The sequence below is a fragment of the Colobus angolensis genome, unplaced genomic scaffold, assembly GCF_000951035.1.
Source record: "Colobus angolensis palliatus isolate OR3802 unplaced genomic scaffold, Cang.pa_1.0 Scaffold584, whole genome shotgun sequence".
NCBI classification, from domain to species: Eukaryota; Metazoa; Chordata; class Mammalia; order Primates; family Cercopithecidae; genus Colobus; species Colobus angolensis.
The window spans coordinates 334,761-353,343 of NW_012119421.1; the positions used below are offsets into that span (position 1 = coordinate 334,761).

General features: G+C 42.5%; 2 protein-coding genes across 2 annotated transcripts in view; both read right to left on the minus strand.

Annotated features, from left to right (window-relative positions):
• Positions 1–7,256, minus strand: LOC105526274 (myomegalin-like). Its single transcript, XM_011962216.1, has 4 exons — positions 6,994–7,256; positions 2,964–3,185; positions 1,518–1,652; positions 1–214 (listed from the first exon to the last, which is right to left on the minus strand). Exons 2-4 carry the CDS (start codon positions 3,040–3,042, stop codon positions 138–140), a joined length of 291 nt encoding a protein of 96 aa, XP_011817606.1. The 5' UTR covers positions 3,043–3,185; positions 6,994–7,256; the 3' UTR covers positions 1–137.
• The window catches only part of LOC105526282 (myomegalin-like), a 22,941-nt gene continuing 11,391 nt past the window's right edge, over positions 7,034–18,583 (minus strand). Inside the window, exons 3-5 of the mRNA XM_011962226.1 lie at positions 9,499–9,734; positions 8,340–8,391; positions 7,034–7,181 (exon numbers count right to left, since the gene is read on the minus strand). Coding sequence (XP_011817616.1) covers positions 7,034–7,181; positions 8,340–8,391; positions 9,499–9,734 — 436 coding nt within the window. The remainder of the gene's footprint in view (positions 7,182–8,339; positions 8,392–9,498; positions 9,735–18,583) is intronic.

Sequence of the window (18,583 nt, forward strand, 5' to 3'; positions counted from 1 at the left end):
TTTTAAAAATAATTTATTAATTTGATCTCTTCATTTAAAGATAATATCCAATGCCTCCAAGTTCCCACCCAAGAATTCTGTTGGACAGGGCTGGAAAAGTTCTGGAGAACATAATTCTAGACCTTCTAGGCATCATGTCACAGGATGTCTTCGCCACAGCTGGAAGAGTGACTCTGAGTATATGAACGAGGGGCTACAGTGGACTGTGCAGTACCTAGGGAGGGAGAGACAGGGCTGCAATGAAGTCTGGAGGGATTAGGGAATTCACTGATTGTACCAAACAAAAACTTATGTTTCTTCTCTCCTATTCCATACCCAGGTGAAAGTGGGAAAGACAGGAAGAGAGACACCAAGCTGCTTTCTAGTTGACAGCTAGTGACTCTCTGATTATCTGCAAAGATTGGGAAAGGAACTTAAACATGACATGTAGATTTTCCAGAACTATTTACTCCTGGAGCCAGGAGTCTGTGAACATGTAGGTGGGATCTTGTAAGAAGCAGCCTTATCTAGATGGGGAATAAGCTATGATAGTTTTAGGCTGTGTGGATCTGGTCAATTTTTGTGCTGCCTACTTATCTTTGCTTCTACAACTGGGCATTGCTGCAGAAAAGAAGAAATATGGAAATGACTTCAGCTTTGATTTTTTTCCTTCTGGAAGCCTGAAAACTCCAGTTTGCTTCCCTGAGCCCTTTTCCTGTTGCAGAACTAGGGTGTGGACTACAGGTCTTACCCATGGCAGATGGAGGTAGATACTTCACAGGGAATAAAAACAACCCAGACAAGTCACATTTTTAGGTAACAGATACTTTCAAAGATGTACTTTCCTGCACCCATTAAAATTTTAGTCTCAGCCAGTCAGAAAGCCTGGTGTCCTCACGCACTGGGATAACAGTGCAGTATGGCTCAGGCTCGGGTTTTGCTGGGCACACCACAGTAGGCCACACACTCTCACATGCAAGGGCTTCAGGTATGGCCTAGGGTCTTTCCCCCTAACTGGCTTTGGTTATGATGTTGTAGCTCATCATTCTTCTGGCCTTAATATGAGAGAAGAAGGGGTGTGGAAGAATTGGTCTCCAAGTGAGAGCATCCAGGCTGAAGAGTGTGGGAATAAGGGTCATTAGCACAAGAGAAGAGGCAAGTGATACCCAAGGCATGTAGTAATGGCATAAAGGTGGAATGTTGCTCTCATTCTGCTGAAGTGGGCACCATGGAAACCTTGGTGCTACCAGTCGCCAGTCGAGCCACAAGCCCAAGAACAGCACCAGGCAGTATAAGGACATATAAGAATGACATCACTTCAGATAGTCCTGAGAATGAGACCTAGTCCTGTTTAGGGCAAACCACTCACTGGAAGCAACAGTACCTTTCCTGCTTCCCTATCTGGGCTGATTGTAAGGAACAAGTGAAATCATGCACACCAATGTGCTTTACACCTGTAAAACTCTGCCCCAAGAAGCTATATGCCCTTTTGAGACTCCCTAGATGTGGACAGAAACATAAACTTTCTGTCTTTCTACCTTTTCCTTGGTCACCATTGCTGAGCACATGCTCCAGCCTCTCCCTCAGGCGGTCATTGAGGCTGACGGACTCCTCCAGGCGCTGGCGCAGTTTCTGGATCTCAGCAAGATTCTTTTCCAGCAGGTCGGCCGCTACTGCAAACCACCAAGACATAGGAGAGGTAGGAGGTGGGAAAGCCTGATCATCCCTGGGCAGCTGTGGGGCCTGCCTGGCATCTGTCTGCAAGATCCCTACCTATCTCTATCCTTCTGTCAGCCTCTTCCTCTCTCTTGGGCATTCAGGAAGCACCAGGCAACTTTAGTTAAAGCTCCTGGGCTTTCAATCACAAGGTGGCCCCTGTGAGGAAACACCACAGGCCTCCTCCCAGACAGAGACCACCAAGTACATCTAAGGGAGATGGACACAGGGTGAGAAACTACTAAAGGTCTCTAGGCAGAACTGGCCTAGTAATGGGAAAGGCTGTCTACCTCCTGGGCATGGATAACAATCCAGAGAATCTCCCTCTCCATCTCATCCCTCTCCCCCATCATGATCCCGACTTAACAGCCTTTGAGATTCACTCACTCACAGAGAGAAAGACTAAGGTAAGTGCATATGAAATTAAACCAGGCTGTGAATAATGAGTAATAGTGAATGTTCTCCTTTAACCAGTTTTGGCAAAAAGGAACATGAAAGAGCCTGGGGAGGTGTCAGGATCTGAAGGGGGAACAGGAGAGAAGGGAACAATCTCCACGAAAGGAAAAAGATGCACAGAGGGAGGAGGCTGAGAATAGGCTTCACCCACTGGGAGATTTTGCGTAGGGTCAGGTTTTTCTCTGAGAATTTAAAATGTCTTATTGTTATATTACCCGGGACACAGAAATGGAGCTACTTCAAGCCATTCCTCTAAATAGCTGCACTCCTAGCTGCTGGGTGCCAGGATGCTTGGCTCCAAATCCAAAAGCAATGTTTATGGGGGCAGGATTGGCTCGTGGTTGTATGCATGGTGTGTGTGAAAGAGTGGAAAGAGTGTGTAGGGGTGGGTGACTCTGTAGAAATAGTTTTCCGTCCTACAGTAGCTCTTGACCTAAGGAAGGCCTTCCCCATGGAATCTGAGCTTAGCATTCCAGGGCAGTCTTAATCTAGGCTTAAGAAGGTTGTAGTACAGAGAGAAGCCAACATTTCAATGTGAGGTAACTTATCCTCCTTGCAGAGCACCTCAGAATGTCCCTGACTTCTCCTACTCTCCTCCCCAAAGTGAGTTCCTAGGTAGGATAACTAGGAGAAGGCACTTACAAAGAACCAGCACTGAGCTGGTTCTCACTGTCTGGCTTATCCACATATTGTCCCATCATTTTTTATGAGCCAAGTTCTAACAGAGGAATCAAAACATCCTCTGGCCATGAAAGGAATGTGTCATTCCTATCAATGGGCTCGATTTCACCAAGTGCACGTTTGTGTTTTACCAGAGGTTTCGGAGTTGGGCTGGTACAAACAGGAGAAGGAGGCTAGGTCTCCAGATGCATTCATTTTTTGAGGCCTCATCTCTTCCCATGGGCCACTGCTACCGTGTTCTAGTGTCCTGCTCAGCTGGCCAGTGCCGCTCGAAGGATGGAAGGGCTGAGCAGACCTGGCTCCTTGGTTGCTGGGCAAAGCAGCTGAATCAGCAAAAGTGGCAGCGCTGGCATCTGTCCAGAAAGGAATGTGAGTGAGAAACCAACAAGGAAGTCATAAATGAGTGTTTTAAAGGTAATTATAGTGAGTTGAATAGCATCTTCCAAAAATTCATTCAGTGAATGAATTCATTCAGTTCACTTGGAACTTCAAAATGTGATCTTATTTGTAAATGGGATTTTTGCAGATGTAATAAGCTAAGATGAGATGATACTGAATTGGGGGTATGTCTTAAATCCAACATGACTCATGTCCTTATGAGAAGAGAGGAGACAGAGATAAAGAGACTCATAGAGAAGAAGACCATGTAACAACAGAGGCAGAGATTGGGGTGATGTGTCTACAAGCCAGGGGAACACTCCCAGAAACCACCAGAAGCTAGGAAGAGGCAAGGAAGGATCCTTCCCTGGAGCCTTCAGAAGGAGCATGGCCCTGCTGACTTCCTGATTTCAGACGTTTTCACCTCCAGAACTGTGAAAGAATACATTTCTGTTTTAAGATGCCCAGTTTGTGTTTCTTTGTGTTGGAAGCCCTCGAAAACTAATAAAGCAATCCATGGAATGAAGACTAAGGCAGATGTCATCAGATTGATTTTCCAAGGACTCCCTATTTCACTCTAAAGTCACTGGTATTTCTCAGGCTATGACATAAGCAGTAGTGGTTAGATGTGATATCTGAGCATCACAGCGCACACACAGGAAAAATGTAGGGCCCCTCTCCTAGCTCCCTTTATGATTCCCAATGCTGGAATGATCCTGGGGAGGTACTTCAGAAATGTTTCTTCTAATAGCAGGACTCACATCCCGTTCTAGGAGTTCAGACAGTGAGGGGTGAAGCATTTTGTTGGTCTGTAAACAGGTGACTATTTATTCAACATTCTATGCCCTTGCCAGAAACACACCAGCTCCTCCTTCCTGGGATTGTTTTACATTGAGGCTATTGGAGGAGGAGGGGAAAACGGCCTCCACTTCTGGACAATGTGCAGAGAACCTAGACAGTGTTGCTTCCACTCCTGGTGGTTCTCGTTCTGGCCTCGGCTGACTCTGGACCTGCAGTGAAGCTGAGTGGGTGTCTGTCTAAGGCAAGTGGTGATTTGGATTCTACCTAGAATGGCTTTTGACACTGCAAAAATAATTCTTATGTAGCGCTCACATTGTCTGGCTCCTATCCAAAGAACAGCTAGTGTACTGTTGCATAGGGGATTGTAGAATCAGAAAACACATGGCATCTTACAGCTCAATGATGCCATGACCACATGGCCAGATCCTCTGGGCCCTTCATTACTGTCTCCCTTTGAGAGAAAAAACCCAGCTGGGGTGGCAGGGCCATAATTCAGAGAAAAGTTTGAGTCTTTCCCCTTTCAAGGATTATTATCAAGGGCTAAAGGACAGACAAGTTTCTCCTCTGAGCAGGTGGGAGTGAGGTTTCTGTTTGCCCTCAAAACATCATGTTCTTTTAGGAACTGTATATTTAAATCAGTATCCAGTAGGTCTCTTCTTCTCCAGTTGATAAAATATCAGATACTAATTAGAATCACTGTGAAATAAAGAGTAAGGACAACTATGTTAAGTCTTTAATAGAATGCCTGACTTAAAGTAGGAACTCAATCAAAATGTGATTCCCACCCCCTTTCAAACCTCCTTTATCTCAGAAAATCAGTTTACTCTCAACCACGGCCATAGGAAGTTCTAAGTTTTGTCAGTAACAGTGATCAGTGTTTTCACATTCCCTGACCATACCACACGGGGAACATGCCCTACACTGCAGATGGAAAGCAACAGAGACTAGACTTTTGTGAGGGAAATTTAGCCTCACAGTGTGGTTGTCATGTCAGTGCACCACAGGTTGACTGTTCTAGAAATTCTGGTTCAAAAAGCAAAGAGGAAGTGGTGATAAACAATTGCCCCTCTGAAAGAACAAGGACTTCCAATGGGAAAGAGAAGGGCTTCAATCTCCCTCAGAAAAGATATTCGCAGCAAAAAGTAAGGCTAGTGCTCTCCAGATGCATCACTCCAGAGGCCACACTTCACTGCAGGCAGTGGCAGGGACTGCAGGTAAGGGAAACGTGGGCTTGCCCTTCTGCCATCTCTCAGGGCAGTGCTGAGGTTGAAACAAGTGCCTCTGGGCAACTGAATCAAGGATGCACATGAAAGTCCCATTGGCCCCTTGGAATAGGTGATGTACATATCAAGGGCAGCTCATCTATTTACAAATTCTTAGATAGAAGTGTAATATGTATAAGGTCTTGTCCCATCTTCAGAGGCCAGAACTCTGGGCTGGGTGCACAGAGCAGAAAAAGTGAAATGAGAAAAATACTGGCTCCAGAAGCCTAGCAAAAGAGGTGCTGAGGAGTGAGCACCCTCTGTATGCAGCCCTTGACTTCTCAGGCTGCAGAGTGAAATACTCAGAACCTGAGCTTCGAGTCAGGTAGACTCAAAGTATATGTTACCCCAAGCTGCTTTGTCTTCAGTAAGTTCCTTAACTTTGCTGAGCCTCAGTGTCCTCCATTATAAAAGCAGAACACCACTACCTACTTGAGGGGATCACTGTGTCAATTTAATGAGGCAATATATGTATAGTGGTCAATATTGTGAGCATAATAGGTGCTCAATCAATGAGAAGTTCCTGTCTTTCTTTGGCTGCTATAATCTTAGAGGAAACATTTTGCTGCTTTGCTCCTCATTGTGAAATGAGAAACGGGAATAGTACCAGATCAAAACCCATTACGGCCTGGGGATGGTGGCTCATGCCTGTAAGCCCAGCACTTTGGGACGCTGAGGCAGTTGGATCACCTGAGGTCAGGAGTTCGAGACCAGCCTGGCCAACATGGTCAAACCCCGTCTCTACTAAAAATATAAAAATTAACTGAGTGTGGTATCAAGCACCTGTAATCCCAGCTACTTGGGAGGCTGAGGCCGGAGAACCACTTGAACGCAGGAGGCAGAGGTTGCAGTGAGCTGAGATCGCGCCACTGCACTCTAGCCTGGGCGACAACAGCTAAACGCTGTCTCAAAAACAACAACAAAAACAACAACAAAAACCATTATGGCTCATTCATTACCTAAAATAGCCACTTTAGAAAAAACATCAGCTACAGCCAGGGACTAAAAATAATTTCCTGGTATTGTCCATATTAGGATTTGATTCATACTGGCCTAAAACTTCAAACACTTTTCTCAGGAGGAAAATTAAAGGGAAAACTGAGCAGGAGAAAAAAACTTAATCTCCTCTTCCCATCTCTACCAAGGCTACCCCAAGGACCCTTTCAGGGAAATTCTCAGGAGGGACATGCTAGGCTGGTTGGTGATATACTCAGCTTGAACCTCTCAGCATGTCCCCATTTACTGATGGTTTAGAGGGTGTTATAGCAAACTTATTAGGATGATGGATGGGGTCTGTAAATTCACAAATGATAAAGGTGATTTTAGTGGTAAACAAAAAATAGGAACTGTGGCTGTTTACCCCAAGGATTCCAGGATCAGGTGCACAATGTTAGCAACACTCATGTCGCTAGTTTGAAAGATGACATAATTGTGTGCAGTGAAGAGGAACTATTTGCCTCCTTTCTCCCCTTCCCAACTCATGCCCCCCAAGTCCAACACTATGTATGTGCCAGAGAGGATCTAGTGACTGATGACTTGTGAGACTGGGAATGGAGGAAAGCTACCTGAAACCCTTGGGGCTTATGCTCAGCACTGAGTCCCAGAGCTATGTCCGACTAGGTACATCATGGTGGATCTACAGGGCCCGGCTGCAAAGATGCCACCTCTTGGCCTAGATAATGTGTGAGCACCGAAAAACTGGAGCCATGTGGGTACTCACTGACTACAGTCACTGAAGGACGCACTTCCTGCTTGTCAAGCTATGGAGACGTGCTGCTCAGTGAGTGATGTGGGGCAGACCGGGTGTGGTTGTTGCACCAGATCTGGGGCTGAGTCTGGGACTGGGCATCCCGCTTGGTCTCTAGGACTTCTGTCACTTTACTCATATTATGCATCTTCCTCAAGATACTAGTGGGGTAGAAGGAAGAAAAAATAAAGGCCACCTAATGCCACAGATGTACTAATCTGGAGGCTCACAGGAGAAGTAAAGGGGAGGTCAAGAGGATCATTCCTGCAGAGAAGCCAAACAATTCATCTCTGTTTAGGGATAGAGTATGGAGGGAAGGCAGGGGGCAGGGAGAGCAGTAGTTGTCCGGTGCATTGGCTACAAACATCCTGAGGAAAAGAGAAGCCTTAACGGGCCCTTTAAATAACACTCATGCTTCCTTCACAAGACACCCAGAGACCCATAAGAGTTCAACTCCAGGTATGGGCATGGTGGCGCATGCCTGTAATCCCAGCAATCTAGGAGGCCAAGGCAGGAGAATTGCTTGAGCCCAGGAATTCAAGACCAAATTGAGAAACATAGTAGAGACCCTCTCTCTACAAAAAATAAAAATAAAAAATGAACTGGGTGTAGTGGTGTGCACCTGTAGTCCCAGCTACTCAGGAGGCTGAGGAGGATCACTTGAGCCCGGGAGGTCAAGGATGCAGTGAGCAGTGACTGTGCCACTGCATTCCAGCCTGAGCAACAGAGCAAGACCTCATCTCAAAAATAAAGTTTTAAAAATGTAAAAAGAAAAAAAAAGTTCAACTCACTCTGTGAACACAATTTTTTAAATAGTATTTGCTGTAGGCCGTTTAAAACGGATTCCCCGGGCAACGTAGCCTCACTGGTGTCTTGCAGTTTCTAGATCTCCTTCCCTAAGTATAGAGACACAGTATAAACTTTTGTTTGCAAGGAAATTTGTAGCTGTTTAACATCTTCCAGCACTCCTTGGGTCACCCTTGAAGAAATCAGATATAATCTTACTCTGGTCTTTAAATAAGGGAAACCAGAGGTGATCCCTGGAGGTTCAGAAGACTCCTAAGACCCAGATAGGTTAGAGCAGCTCTATATTACTAAACTGGTGAATTAATTGGTGAAAATAAAAGAATAATACATTTTTTAAAAAATTTTAAAAATGAGACTGCCTTATCACTAAGGATACATAATGGTTTAATGAATAAATAAGCTATTTGTTTTTTCCTGGCCATGTATGCTACTATTTCTTTGAACTTCTGGCTCTTGCTTCTAGATCTTTCACCAGATTACATCTTCGATAGCCCCTGAAAATTTGGAGTTACCTGAGAGTCAAAGGCACCTGTCTTACTTGATTCTTCTTACTTGTACAGTCATCTGAGAACAAAATTCAAAAGGACCAGTCATGCTTTAAGCGGGGGGTCTCATTTCCCACACTGCAGACAAACATGGAGTTCTATCTGGGACCAGAGACCTAACTACCTGATGCTTGCCTTGATTCCAGGATAGTCTGAATTTTCCCAGATCTTGCGTTGAGTCTTTAGAGAGCTTGCCTGGCAGGCTTTCCTGAGCCCACCATGAAGGTCATCATCTCCACTTGCTTTGCCCTGAGTCACAGCAAAAAGCTAAAAATGTCTTTATTCCCACAGATCATGGGACACATATCCAGCTGCCCTCTGGACCACTCCTGTCAAAGCCTCCAAGTTCTGGCACAAGGCCAGCACCCAAATGCCTGGTTGTGTGTTCCACCATAGATTTCATGCAGAACCTTCTCCCTTCTCCAAGATGATAGACATCCCTGTCCCACCTGCCATGAGGAGACAGCACAGTGAACTCGCCTTCTGCTACTATGTGCCCTTGGGTCCTCAGGGAGAAATTTCATGTAAAAGGCTCCTGAAACAGCTAATTATCTCAACACCTTGTACTAGTACACACAACGCCTAAACCATGCCAAAATCAACATGATTCTTTATCATTTTTTTGAAGTGTGCTGATTAATGTTACTTATTTAATCCCTAGAACAATCATGCAACATTCAAGGACTGGTATTATTTGACTTAATTTTTTTAGGTAGAGAAACAGACATCAAAATAAATATTAACCTGTCCAGAGCTAGTAAGGAACACATATAAGCTAGAGGTAGGGTCTTTGGATTGCCAGTTCAGGGCCCTTCCCAGTTCAGCTGCCCTTGTTCCTTCTGTCTTTCTGCCAATTTGTTTCAGATAAATACCATCATCCCCAGGGATGCCTCCCGCCCTCACAGTCATATTCCATGAGGGATGGAGGTGCTGGCAGTCATCATGGCATCCTCGACCCTTCTTCTTGGAGCTCCTCACCAGCCAGTCCTGACTTATCATGGTCTTAAGGTGGTAATTACAAAGCAGGACACCAGTTGAAAAGTGACTTGTGAATGGGGGTGGGATCCTGTGAACTTAGGACCTTGGGAAAGACTGAAAATCTTCCTAAGCTCTGCAGCCAACTTACCAGTGCTGAATTTTCTGGCAAGGCTCTCTGCCAGCTGGCTTCCTTTGGCCAGCTGCTCGCGGAAGTGCTGCTCCATATAGTGGTCAATGTTATTGCTGTGGAGTAGCTCCTCAAAGGCCTTTACTGTGTTCTTGACAAGCTGGATGAGAAGCGCAGAGGCTACTCTCCCAAGCTTCATCTTCTGCCGTAGATGGGTTAACTCTCGAGCCTGATCCTGAATCAAGGAATGATACTTCCTAAAGTAGAAAAAAAGAAGTAAAGTTGGATAGGAATAACTGATAGTTATAGCAATTTAGGAGAAGGGACTTGAGAGTATCACCAAAGGAGGCCACACACTGAATTCTAGCATATGTTTAGTGTCCTGAATATGGTAAAAGGAATGAAGAAAATGAAAACAATCTTTATGTGAAAGATCCCTTCTAAGATTGTCATTTTCCCTGCCACTTGCTAAAGAAGAAAAATCACATGATCATATTCATAGATGAAGAAAAAACATTTGACAAAATTCAACACTCATTCATCATAAAAACTCTCAACAAAGTGGGAATAGAGGAGAACTTCCTCAATTTGATAAAGAACATCTATAGAAACTCTACACTAATGTCATACTAGAAACTAGAAGCTTTCTCACTAACATCAACAATAAGGCAAGGATTTCCCCTCTTACCACTCCTTTTCAACATCATACTGGAAATCCTAGCTAATGCAGTAAGATAAGCAAAGGAAATAAATGGTATATAGATTAGAAAAGATGAACTAAAACTGTCTTTGTTCACACATGATGCAGTTATCTATATATTATACAAAATCTCCAACATGGTGAAACCCTATCTTTACTAAAAATACAAAAATTAGCTGGGGGTGGTGGCATGCGCTTGTAATCCAGCTACTTGGGAGGCTGAGGCAGGAGAAGTGCTTGAACCCAGGAAGCGGAGGTTGCAGTGAGCTGAGATCATGCCACTCTGCACTCCACCCTGAGCGACAAAGTGAGACACTGATTCAAAAAAAAAAGAAAGAAAAGAAAGAAAATATGAAAGAATTGTCAACAAAAATCTCCTGAAACTAGTAAGTGATTATGTCATGGTAAAATCTAACAAAACATGTACAAGATCTGTATGAGGAAAACTACAAAACTCTATTAAGATCAAAGAAGCACCAAATACACAGAGAGATATTCCGTGTTCATGAACAGGAAGACTAAATATTGTCAAGACGTCAGTTCTTCCCAACTTGATCTAAAGATTCAATGCAATACCAATCAAAATCTCAGCAAATAAATTTTGTGAATATCAACTAATAGATGCTAAGGTTTACATAGAGAGGCAAAAGACCCAGAATGGCCAACACAATATTGAAAAGGAACAGAGGGCTGATTTGACCTGGCTTCAAGACTTACTGTAAAGCTACAGTAATCAGGACAGTATGAGATTTGTGAAAGAACAGACAAATAAGTCAGTGGAACAGAACAGAGATTCCAGAAGACTCCAAAATATAGCAGATTGATCTTTGACAAAGGGACAAGGACAATACAATGGACAAAAGATGGTATTTTCAACAAATCGTGCTGGAACAACTGGACATCCACATGCAAAAAAAGTGAATCTAGACACAGACTTCACATTCTTCATGAAAACTTACTCAAAATGGAACATAGGCTTAAATGTAAAACACAAAATGATTAAAAACCCCTAAAAGATAACAACAGCAGAAAATCTAGATGACCTTGTGTTTGGTAATGACTTTTTATTTATTTTATTTATTGATCTAAAGATTCAATGCAATACCAATTTTAATTTAGAGACAGTCTCTAAATAAATACATTGTTTTATTTATTTGTTGGAAGGCATGATCATGGCTCACTGCAGCATAATCACACCATGGTGTGATCATGGTGTGATTATGGCTCACTGCAGCCAAACTCTTGGGCTCAAGTGATCCTCTTGCCTCAGCCTTCCAAAGCCTGTGATTATAGGTGTGAGCCACTGAGCCCAGTTATGTGATTACTTTTCAGATATAACACAAAAGGCATGATCCATAAAAGAAATAATTGATCATCTGGACTTCATTAAAATTAAAAACTTCTGCTCTGCAAAAGACACATCAAGAGAATGAGAAGACAACACACTGGGAGAAAATATTTGCAAAAGACATACCTGGTAAAGGACTGTTATCCCAAATACACAAAGAACTCTTAAACTCAACAATAAGAAAAGGAACAACACCATTAAAAATGAGCAAAAAACCCTGAACAGACACCTCACCAAAGATGACAGTAAATAAGAATATGAAAGGATGCTCAACGTCATATGTCATTAGGGAAATGCAAATTAAAATAACGAGATACCACTCTACACCTATTAGAATGGCAAAATCCAGAACACTGATAACACCAAATGCTGGTAAGGATGTGGAACAACAGGTATTTTCATTCATTTCTGATGGGAAGGCAAAATAGTACAGCCACTTTGGAAGACAGTTTGGCATTTTCTTGTGAAACTAAACATACTCTTACCAAATGACCTAGCAATCTGCTCCTTAGTATTTACCCAAATGAGGTGAAAAACATAACTTCACACGAAAACCTGCACATGATGTTTATAGCAGCTTTATTCATAACTGCAAAAACTTGGAAGTAACCAAGATGTCCTTCAGTAGGTAAACGGATTCATTTTGTTACATGCAGTCAATGGAATATTATTTGGTACTAAAAATAAATGAGTTATGAAGCCATGAAAAGACATGAAAGAACCTTAAGTGTGTATTACTAAGTGAAAGAAGCCAATCTAAAAAAGCTACATACTGTATGACTCTGACTATATGACACTATGGAATAGGTAAAACAGTGGAGACAGTAAAAAGATCAGTGGTTGCCAGGTGTTAGGGCGAAAAGGAGAATGAATAAGCAGAGCACAGAGGATTTTTAGGGTAGAGAGTAGTCATTCATTATAATAGTGGATACGTGCCATTATACATTTATACTTGTGTCAAAACCTATAGAATATACACCACCAAGAATGAACCCCACTGTAAACTGTGGACTTTGGGTGACGATGAGTTAACGTAGGTTCGTCAATTGTAACAAATGTTATCACTCAGGGACAAGATGTTGATAGTGAGGGAGGCTGTGTCTGTGCATGGGTAGGGGGCATATGGGAACTCTCTGTTACTTTCCACTCAATTTTGCTGTGAACTTAAAACTGTTCTTAAAAAGTCTATTAAAAAAAGAATGATCACAGAAGTATGATTTTTAAAAATATATTTGATAAAGTAGGTGTAGTGTAGGCTTTGTGAGAGCACAGGATTCTAATGTTATCTCTGCCAGAGGCTATTATGCAACTTTGATCAAATGACTATCTCTTAGGGCCTAAGTGTTCTCGTTCTAAAATGATGAAATGAGACTAACTGACTCTAGAGTTTTTTGGGTGTTTTGTTGTGTTTTGTTTGAGATGGAATCTCGCTCTGTCATCCAGGCTGGAGTGCAGTGGTGCGATCTTGGCTCACTGCAATCTCCGCCTCCCGGGTTCAAGCAATTCTTCTGCCTCAGCCTTCTGAGTAGCTGGGATTACAGGAGCCCACCACCATGCCCAGCTAATTTTTTGTATTTTTAGTAGAGACGGGGTTTCACCATATTGACCAGGCTGTCTCCAACTCCTGACCTCAAGTGATCCATCCACCTCAGCCTCCCAAAGCACTGAGATTACAGGCGTGAGCCACTGCGCCTGGCCTAGAGTTATTTTACCTCTAACTAACATTATTCTCTGGGTCAGTGAAATTTAAGTGGAATATATTGGGCAGTGACCTAATGGAGCATGAAGCAGGATTTGAATCACTTCCAAAGCTGTGCACCAACCACTTAGGCAAATTAGTGATTTCAGTAACTTAGTATTTCAGTAACTGGTGCTCACAGGCAAATGCATAATGGATTAACCCCATATTGTTTAAATGCTTCCAAAAAGCTATAGGAAAATGGCCATTAAAAACTAACTGACAAATCTAGCCAATGGGCCTCTATTTGACAATTCCGCAAGCTTATTTTTAAAATTGAGCTTATCAAAATTGCCATTCCAGAAGCCAGGATCTGAGTTTCCATAGAGGATAGAGTAGAATGGAGGGGCCTCTGTATAAATCTACTTCCTCGGGAACTGGGATGGTTCAGCATTCACCAGAGTAACATATGAAGAAACAGGAGATTCCTACATGCTCCTGGGGATCCAGAAGAGAGACCACTCATGTGACTGGAAGATTTCCAGCTCAGGTAACCATGAAGACCATATATTTGTTGAATACATGCAATATTAGTTAGAATAAAACCAAATTTCTCTGAATAATATAAAGTCATTACTAATAAAACTTGAATAGATTTTTCTCTAAAGAAATTTCCGGCCGGGCGCGGTGGCTCAAGCCTGTAATCCCAGCACTTTGGGAGGCCGAGATGGGCGGATCACAAGGTCAGGAGATCAAGACCATCCTGGCTAACATGGTGAAACCCCGTCTCTACTAAAAAATACAAAAAACTAGCCGGGTGAGGTGGCGGGCGCCTGTAGTCCCAGCTACTCGGAGGCTGAGCCAGGAGAATGGCGTGAACCCGGGAGGTGGAGCTTGCAGTGAGCCAGGATTCGGCCACTACACTCCAGCCTGGGTGACAGAGCGAGACTCTGTCTTAAAAAAAAAAAAAAAAAAAGAAAAGAAATTTCCAGGAAGGAGTTAAGAGAAAGTCCTACAATTAAGGTATGGAGGCTGGCTGCAGGCCCTGAAAGCTACTCTGACGATCTGTGACTTAATGCTGATAGTGGGAAGTCTCTTACCCACTGCAGGATACAGAGGAGAATTCTGCTTCCTCAGGCTGAGGCTTCTGCTCATTCACTTCCTTCTCAGCAGGTCCCTTCTTCTCTGAGGGCTGATGCATCCCAGCCTTCAGCTGGGACATTTTCTCATGAAGAGTTCTCTTACAGCCGTCTTTGAAAGGAAGGACAGAGAAGAAAGATGTCTCCACAATGGCCAGGCTTTTCTCCAAAGCTACCTAAAGAATTGAAACAAAATTATGGCTTACAGAGGTTGGATTATTAGTGAAGATCCTGTAGGAGGATAGAATCTCAAAAGCAGAACCTACCAGGAAGTAAAGACTGAAGCCTACAACTTCCTCAGCCATGAGGACCCAACAATCCACTGGGTAAAGGAAAGATGCAGCAAGTGCGGGGAGTTGGGGGGGGGGTGCTGTTATGAGGAGGATGTGGAGGTCCCACAAGTGTTTAGAAAAAACAGGCAAATGATGAAATAAATGAATGATAACAAATGGGGTTTAAACTGAGCTAAGGGATATTTTTGTTTCTTATAGTTGAGATAAGGTTCTTATAAAGTTCCCAGGGAATATCCCTTCAGAGGTCAGGAAGCATTTTTGCTTCCACAAGTTTTGAGAGTCATGAAGGCAGGAACACATTTTGAGATGCGAGAGCTCAAATCCCATGTCACTGGGGCATCAACAATAGTGCTATGGAGAAGACTCAGGTTGCCAGCTCTTGAGTCACAATCACAGAATTAGAATGTGGAAGTAGCTACAGAACCCAAGGAAGCCCTGCCTTCTGATAGCCACACTCAATGCAAGGCTGCCTGTTTCACCCTGGAGGTCTCTATATCAGTGGAGGCCACCCCTCAACAGCCGGCTCTAATGTTTGTATACCCTTTTGCTTATATTGTCAACCAATTTCTAACCACAGCAAAATAACCTAAGTATACCTCTCCTTGAAAACATCAAAACATTTTCTCAGCAGACAATTTCAATAAAAACAATTCTTGTGGCTTTTCCTTAATTAATTTGTTTTAACTTCTGCTGATTCTTACTGTTCCTTTTTAGGAACTCTCCAGGTTTTCACTTCCTACATTCTTTCAAGAGTATAGTGACTACAACTGGAAAATGATCATCTAAGTATGACTAATAAATTTAGCATCGTGTTGTATTACCTTTTAATACATAATAAATAATATATCTCAATGCGATACTTGCTTCCTTTCCCTTGCAGTAGCAATGTGTAGGGGTTTCATTTAATATGAGGTCAATTTTTACCTTCCAGACTCCCATCCCACCCACCTTTGCTTGCACTCATGGGAAGGCTTAGTCTATATCTGGTTTGCCCACATTCCTAGGCTATAGACTTCTAGGGCTTCCAATCTGAGAGGCACCATTTTTTTGGAAGGTACTGAATTTTAATTTCTGTCTTCTTTGCATCCTTACCAATGAAAACTGCTTTCAGCCACTCTCTGCTAGCCTCTTACCAGCACAGAGCTGAATTCACAAATGCCTTGAGGGGAAAACCTTTACCAAATGTTCAGTTCACATCTCAATTCACTCTAGAATCTTGGCTTTTCAAGTCAGAATACCAGGACAGCTCCACATGTCTACCCATTCCCCACCCCCATGAGGTTACTTAAAGTGCTGCTGTTTCCTCTGATTCTTAACCACTGCCCTCTCCCTAGCTTCCAGCCTCTTGTCCCTTGCCAAGAACTAGCAAATGGCCTGAGGGGAAAAAATTGTTTAATTCCAATGATCTTCTCTCTCTTTCTCTCTCTCTCTTTCCACCCTCTTTCTGTAGCTGGCCCTGTGGGTCCTAGCTTTTCAAAGACTTCAAACAATATTCCTTTAAACAAGATTTTATCTACTTCTTTTCAAAGGGATTGCTGGTTTGCTACAAAACTCCATTGTAACTGAAAGAGGAAATCTTCTACAAATTCCAGGTAAACCAAATTTTCCTACCTTGATTTCTGAAGAAAAAAAAAAGAGAGAGAGAGAGAAGAGGCCACTGGTAGGTACACACTTGCATTTTTCTTGTAATACTTAGGTTAAGTCTGAATGGGTATTAAAGGCTCTTGCTAGAATCAAGTGCAAAAGATTGTCTACCATGAACTAAACAATCATGCCTGCCCAAGGTCCAAGAATTTGATAAGGTTGAATCCTGTCCCCTGGTGCACTAACAGGGATCCTGTAGGGGATAGAATCCTCCTATAGAATTCTATGTCTGCACTTTGAGTAGATCCTTCAAGTAACCAGTTTTTCAGACACCTGGCCATTAATGTGGGGAGAAGAGGTCAACTAAACCATTGAACATTTCTAATTTATTTTAGGGAATGTTGAAAGTTCTCACTGGTACAGTTAGAAATGAAAACAAAGACATAATAATAATAACTGTTTCAAGAGCATTATCATATGACTGGCATGGTTCCTAAGTGCTTTACTGTATAATAACTTATTTAGTCCACATAACAACTCTACAAGATAGTGTTGATTTTTTTGTTTGGTGGTGGTTGTTGTTGTTGTTGTTGTTGTTGCTGTTGTTTGAGATGGAGTCTCTCTCTGTCACCCCGGCTGGAGTGTAGTGGCGTGATCTCGGCTCACTGCAACCTCTGCCTCCCGGGTTCAAGCGATTCTCCTACCTCAGCCTCCCGAACAGCTGGATCACAGGCCCCACCACCCTGCCCAGCTAATTGTTGTATTTTTAGTAGAGACGGGATTTGACCATGTTGGCCAGGCTGGTCTCAAACTCCTGATCTCAGGTGGTCTGCCTACCTTGGCCTCCCAAAGTGCTGGGATTACAGGCTGAGCCACTGCGCCCAGTTGATAGTGTTGATTATTATAACCCCTTGTTGCAGGTGAGAACATTGCACTGAAAGACTGAGCTTACCTTTCCAAGGGTCCCATCATCTCTATGAGAGTGAGAGCCAGTACTCATCCAGACCCTTGTTCTGAGCCATTAGGCTTGGTGGGAACTAAGAAGATCTCACTAAGATACGCATTCCCTCCTTCTTGCTCAGTATGCAAGATTTCGAGGAGAAAATGGAAATTGAAAGTAAGACCTACAAGATGGCTATTATTTTAAAAAGAAGGAAAGAAAATTACCAGTGTTGGTGAAGATGTGGAAAAATTGAAACCCCTGTGCACTGTTGTTGGGAATGTATTAGGTTGGTGCAAAAGTAACTGTGGTTTTTGTCATTACTTTTAATGGCAAAAATCGCAATTAGTTTTGCACCAACCTACTAAAATGATACAGCTACTGTGGAAAACCATACGGTGGTTCCTCAAAATATTAAAAATAATATCACATGATCCAACAATTTTACTTCTGAATATTTACTCAAAAGAACTGAAAGCAAGGACTCAAAGAGATATTTGTTCACCTACATTAATAGCAGTATTACAATAGCTAAAGAATGGAAACAACCCCAGTGTCCAACAACAGGTAAATGGATAAACAAAATGTGGCAAATACATGCAATGGAATATTATTCAGCCTTAAAAAAGAAAAGAAATTCGGACACATGCTACAACATAGATGAACCTGAAGACATTATGCTAAGTGAAATAAACCAGTCACAAAAGGAAAAATACTATATAATTCTGCTTATATGAAGTACCTAGAGTAGTTAAATTCATTAGAGACAGGAAATAGAATGGTGGTTGTGCCAGGGGCTAGGGAGGGAAGAATGGGAAATTAATGGGTATAGGGTTTAGGAACTTTAGTCTAAGAAAGTAGAATATTGGATGCCAGAAATTCAGTTTTCTTTCTGTTCCAAGATCCCCTTTAGCTAGAGCAATATATTGAAGTCAGAGTTCCTAAGGGAAAATTATTATATATGGAGATCATCCTGTGGATCAAATGTGACTCAATAGTAGATCAAAAGATGTTCCACTTTTGCAGATATTGACACCTGTTGGACCCACAGGATTTTATCTAGTATTAGATAGATAAGATGTGAACCACTTCCCAACACTGCAGACTCAAATACTAGGAAATACTAAGAACCTCAAGACAAACAAATAGCCAATCCAAAAAGACTCACAGACTAGATAAGCTGTCAGCTACCACCTAACAGAAAATGTATTCCTGTTAACCACTATCCCCAGATGTTCATTTCATAAAATCAAAAACAGAATTCCATATTGATCACTGATGGGAAAAATAGTTGACAATGTACAAATGGGAGAGAGAAAAAATACTTGTCTAAGAATTACATTTAGTGTCTAAAAGTCAAATAGCTCAATTTCTGCTCATAAGATTCAACAGATGAACTGAGGGAACATATGCCAATAACTCTG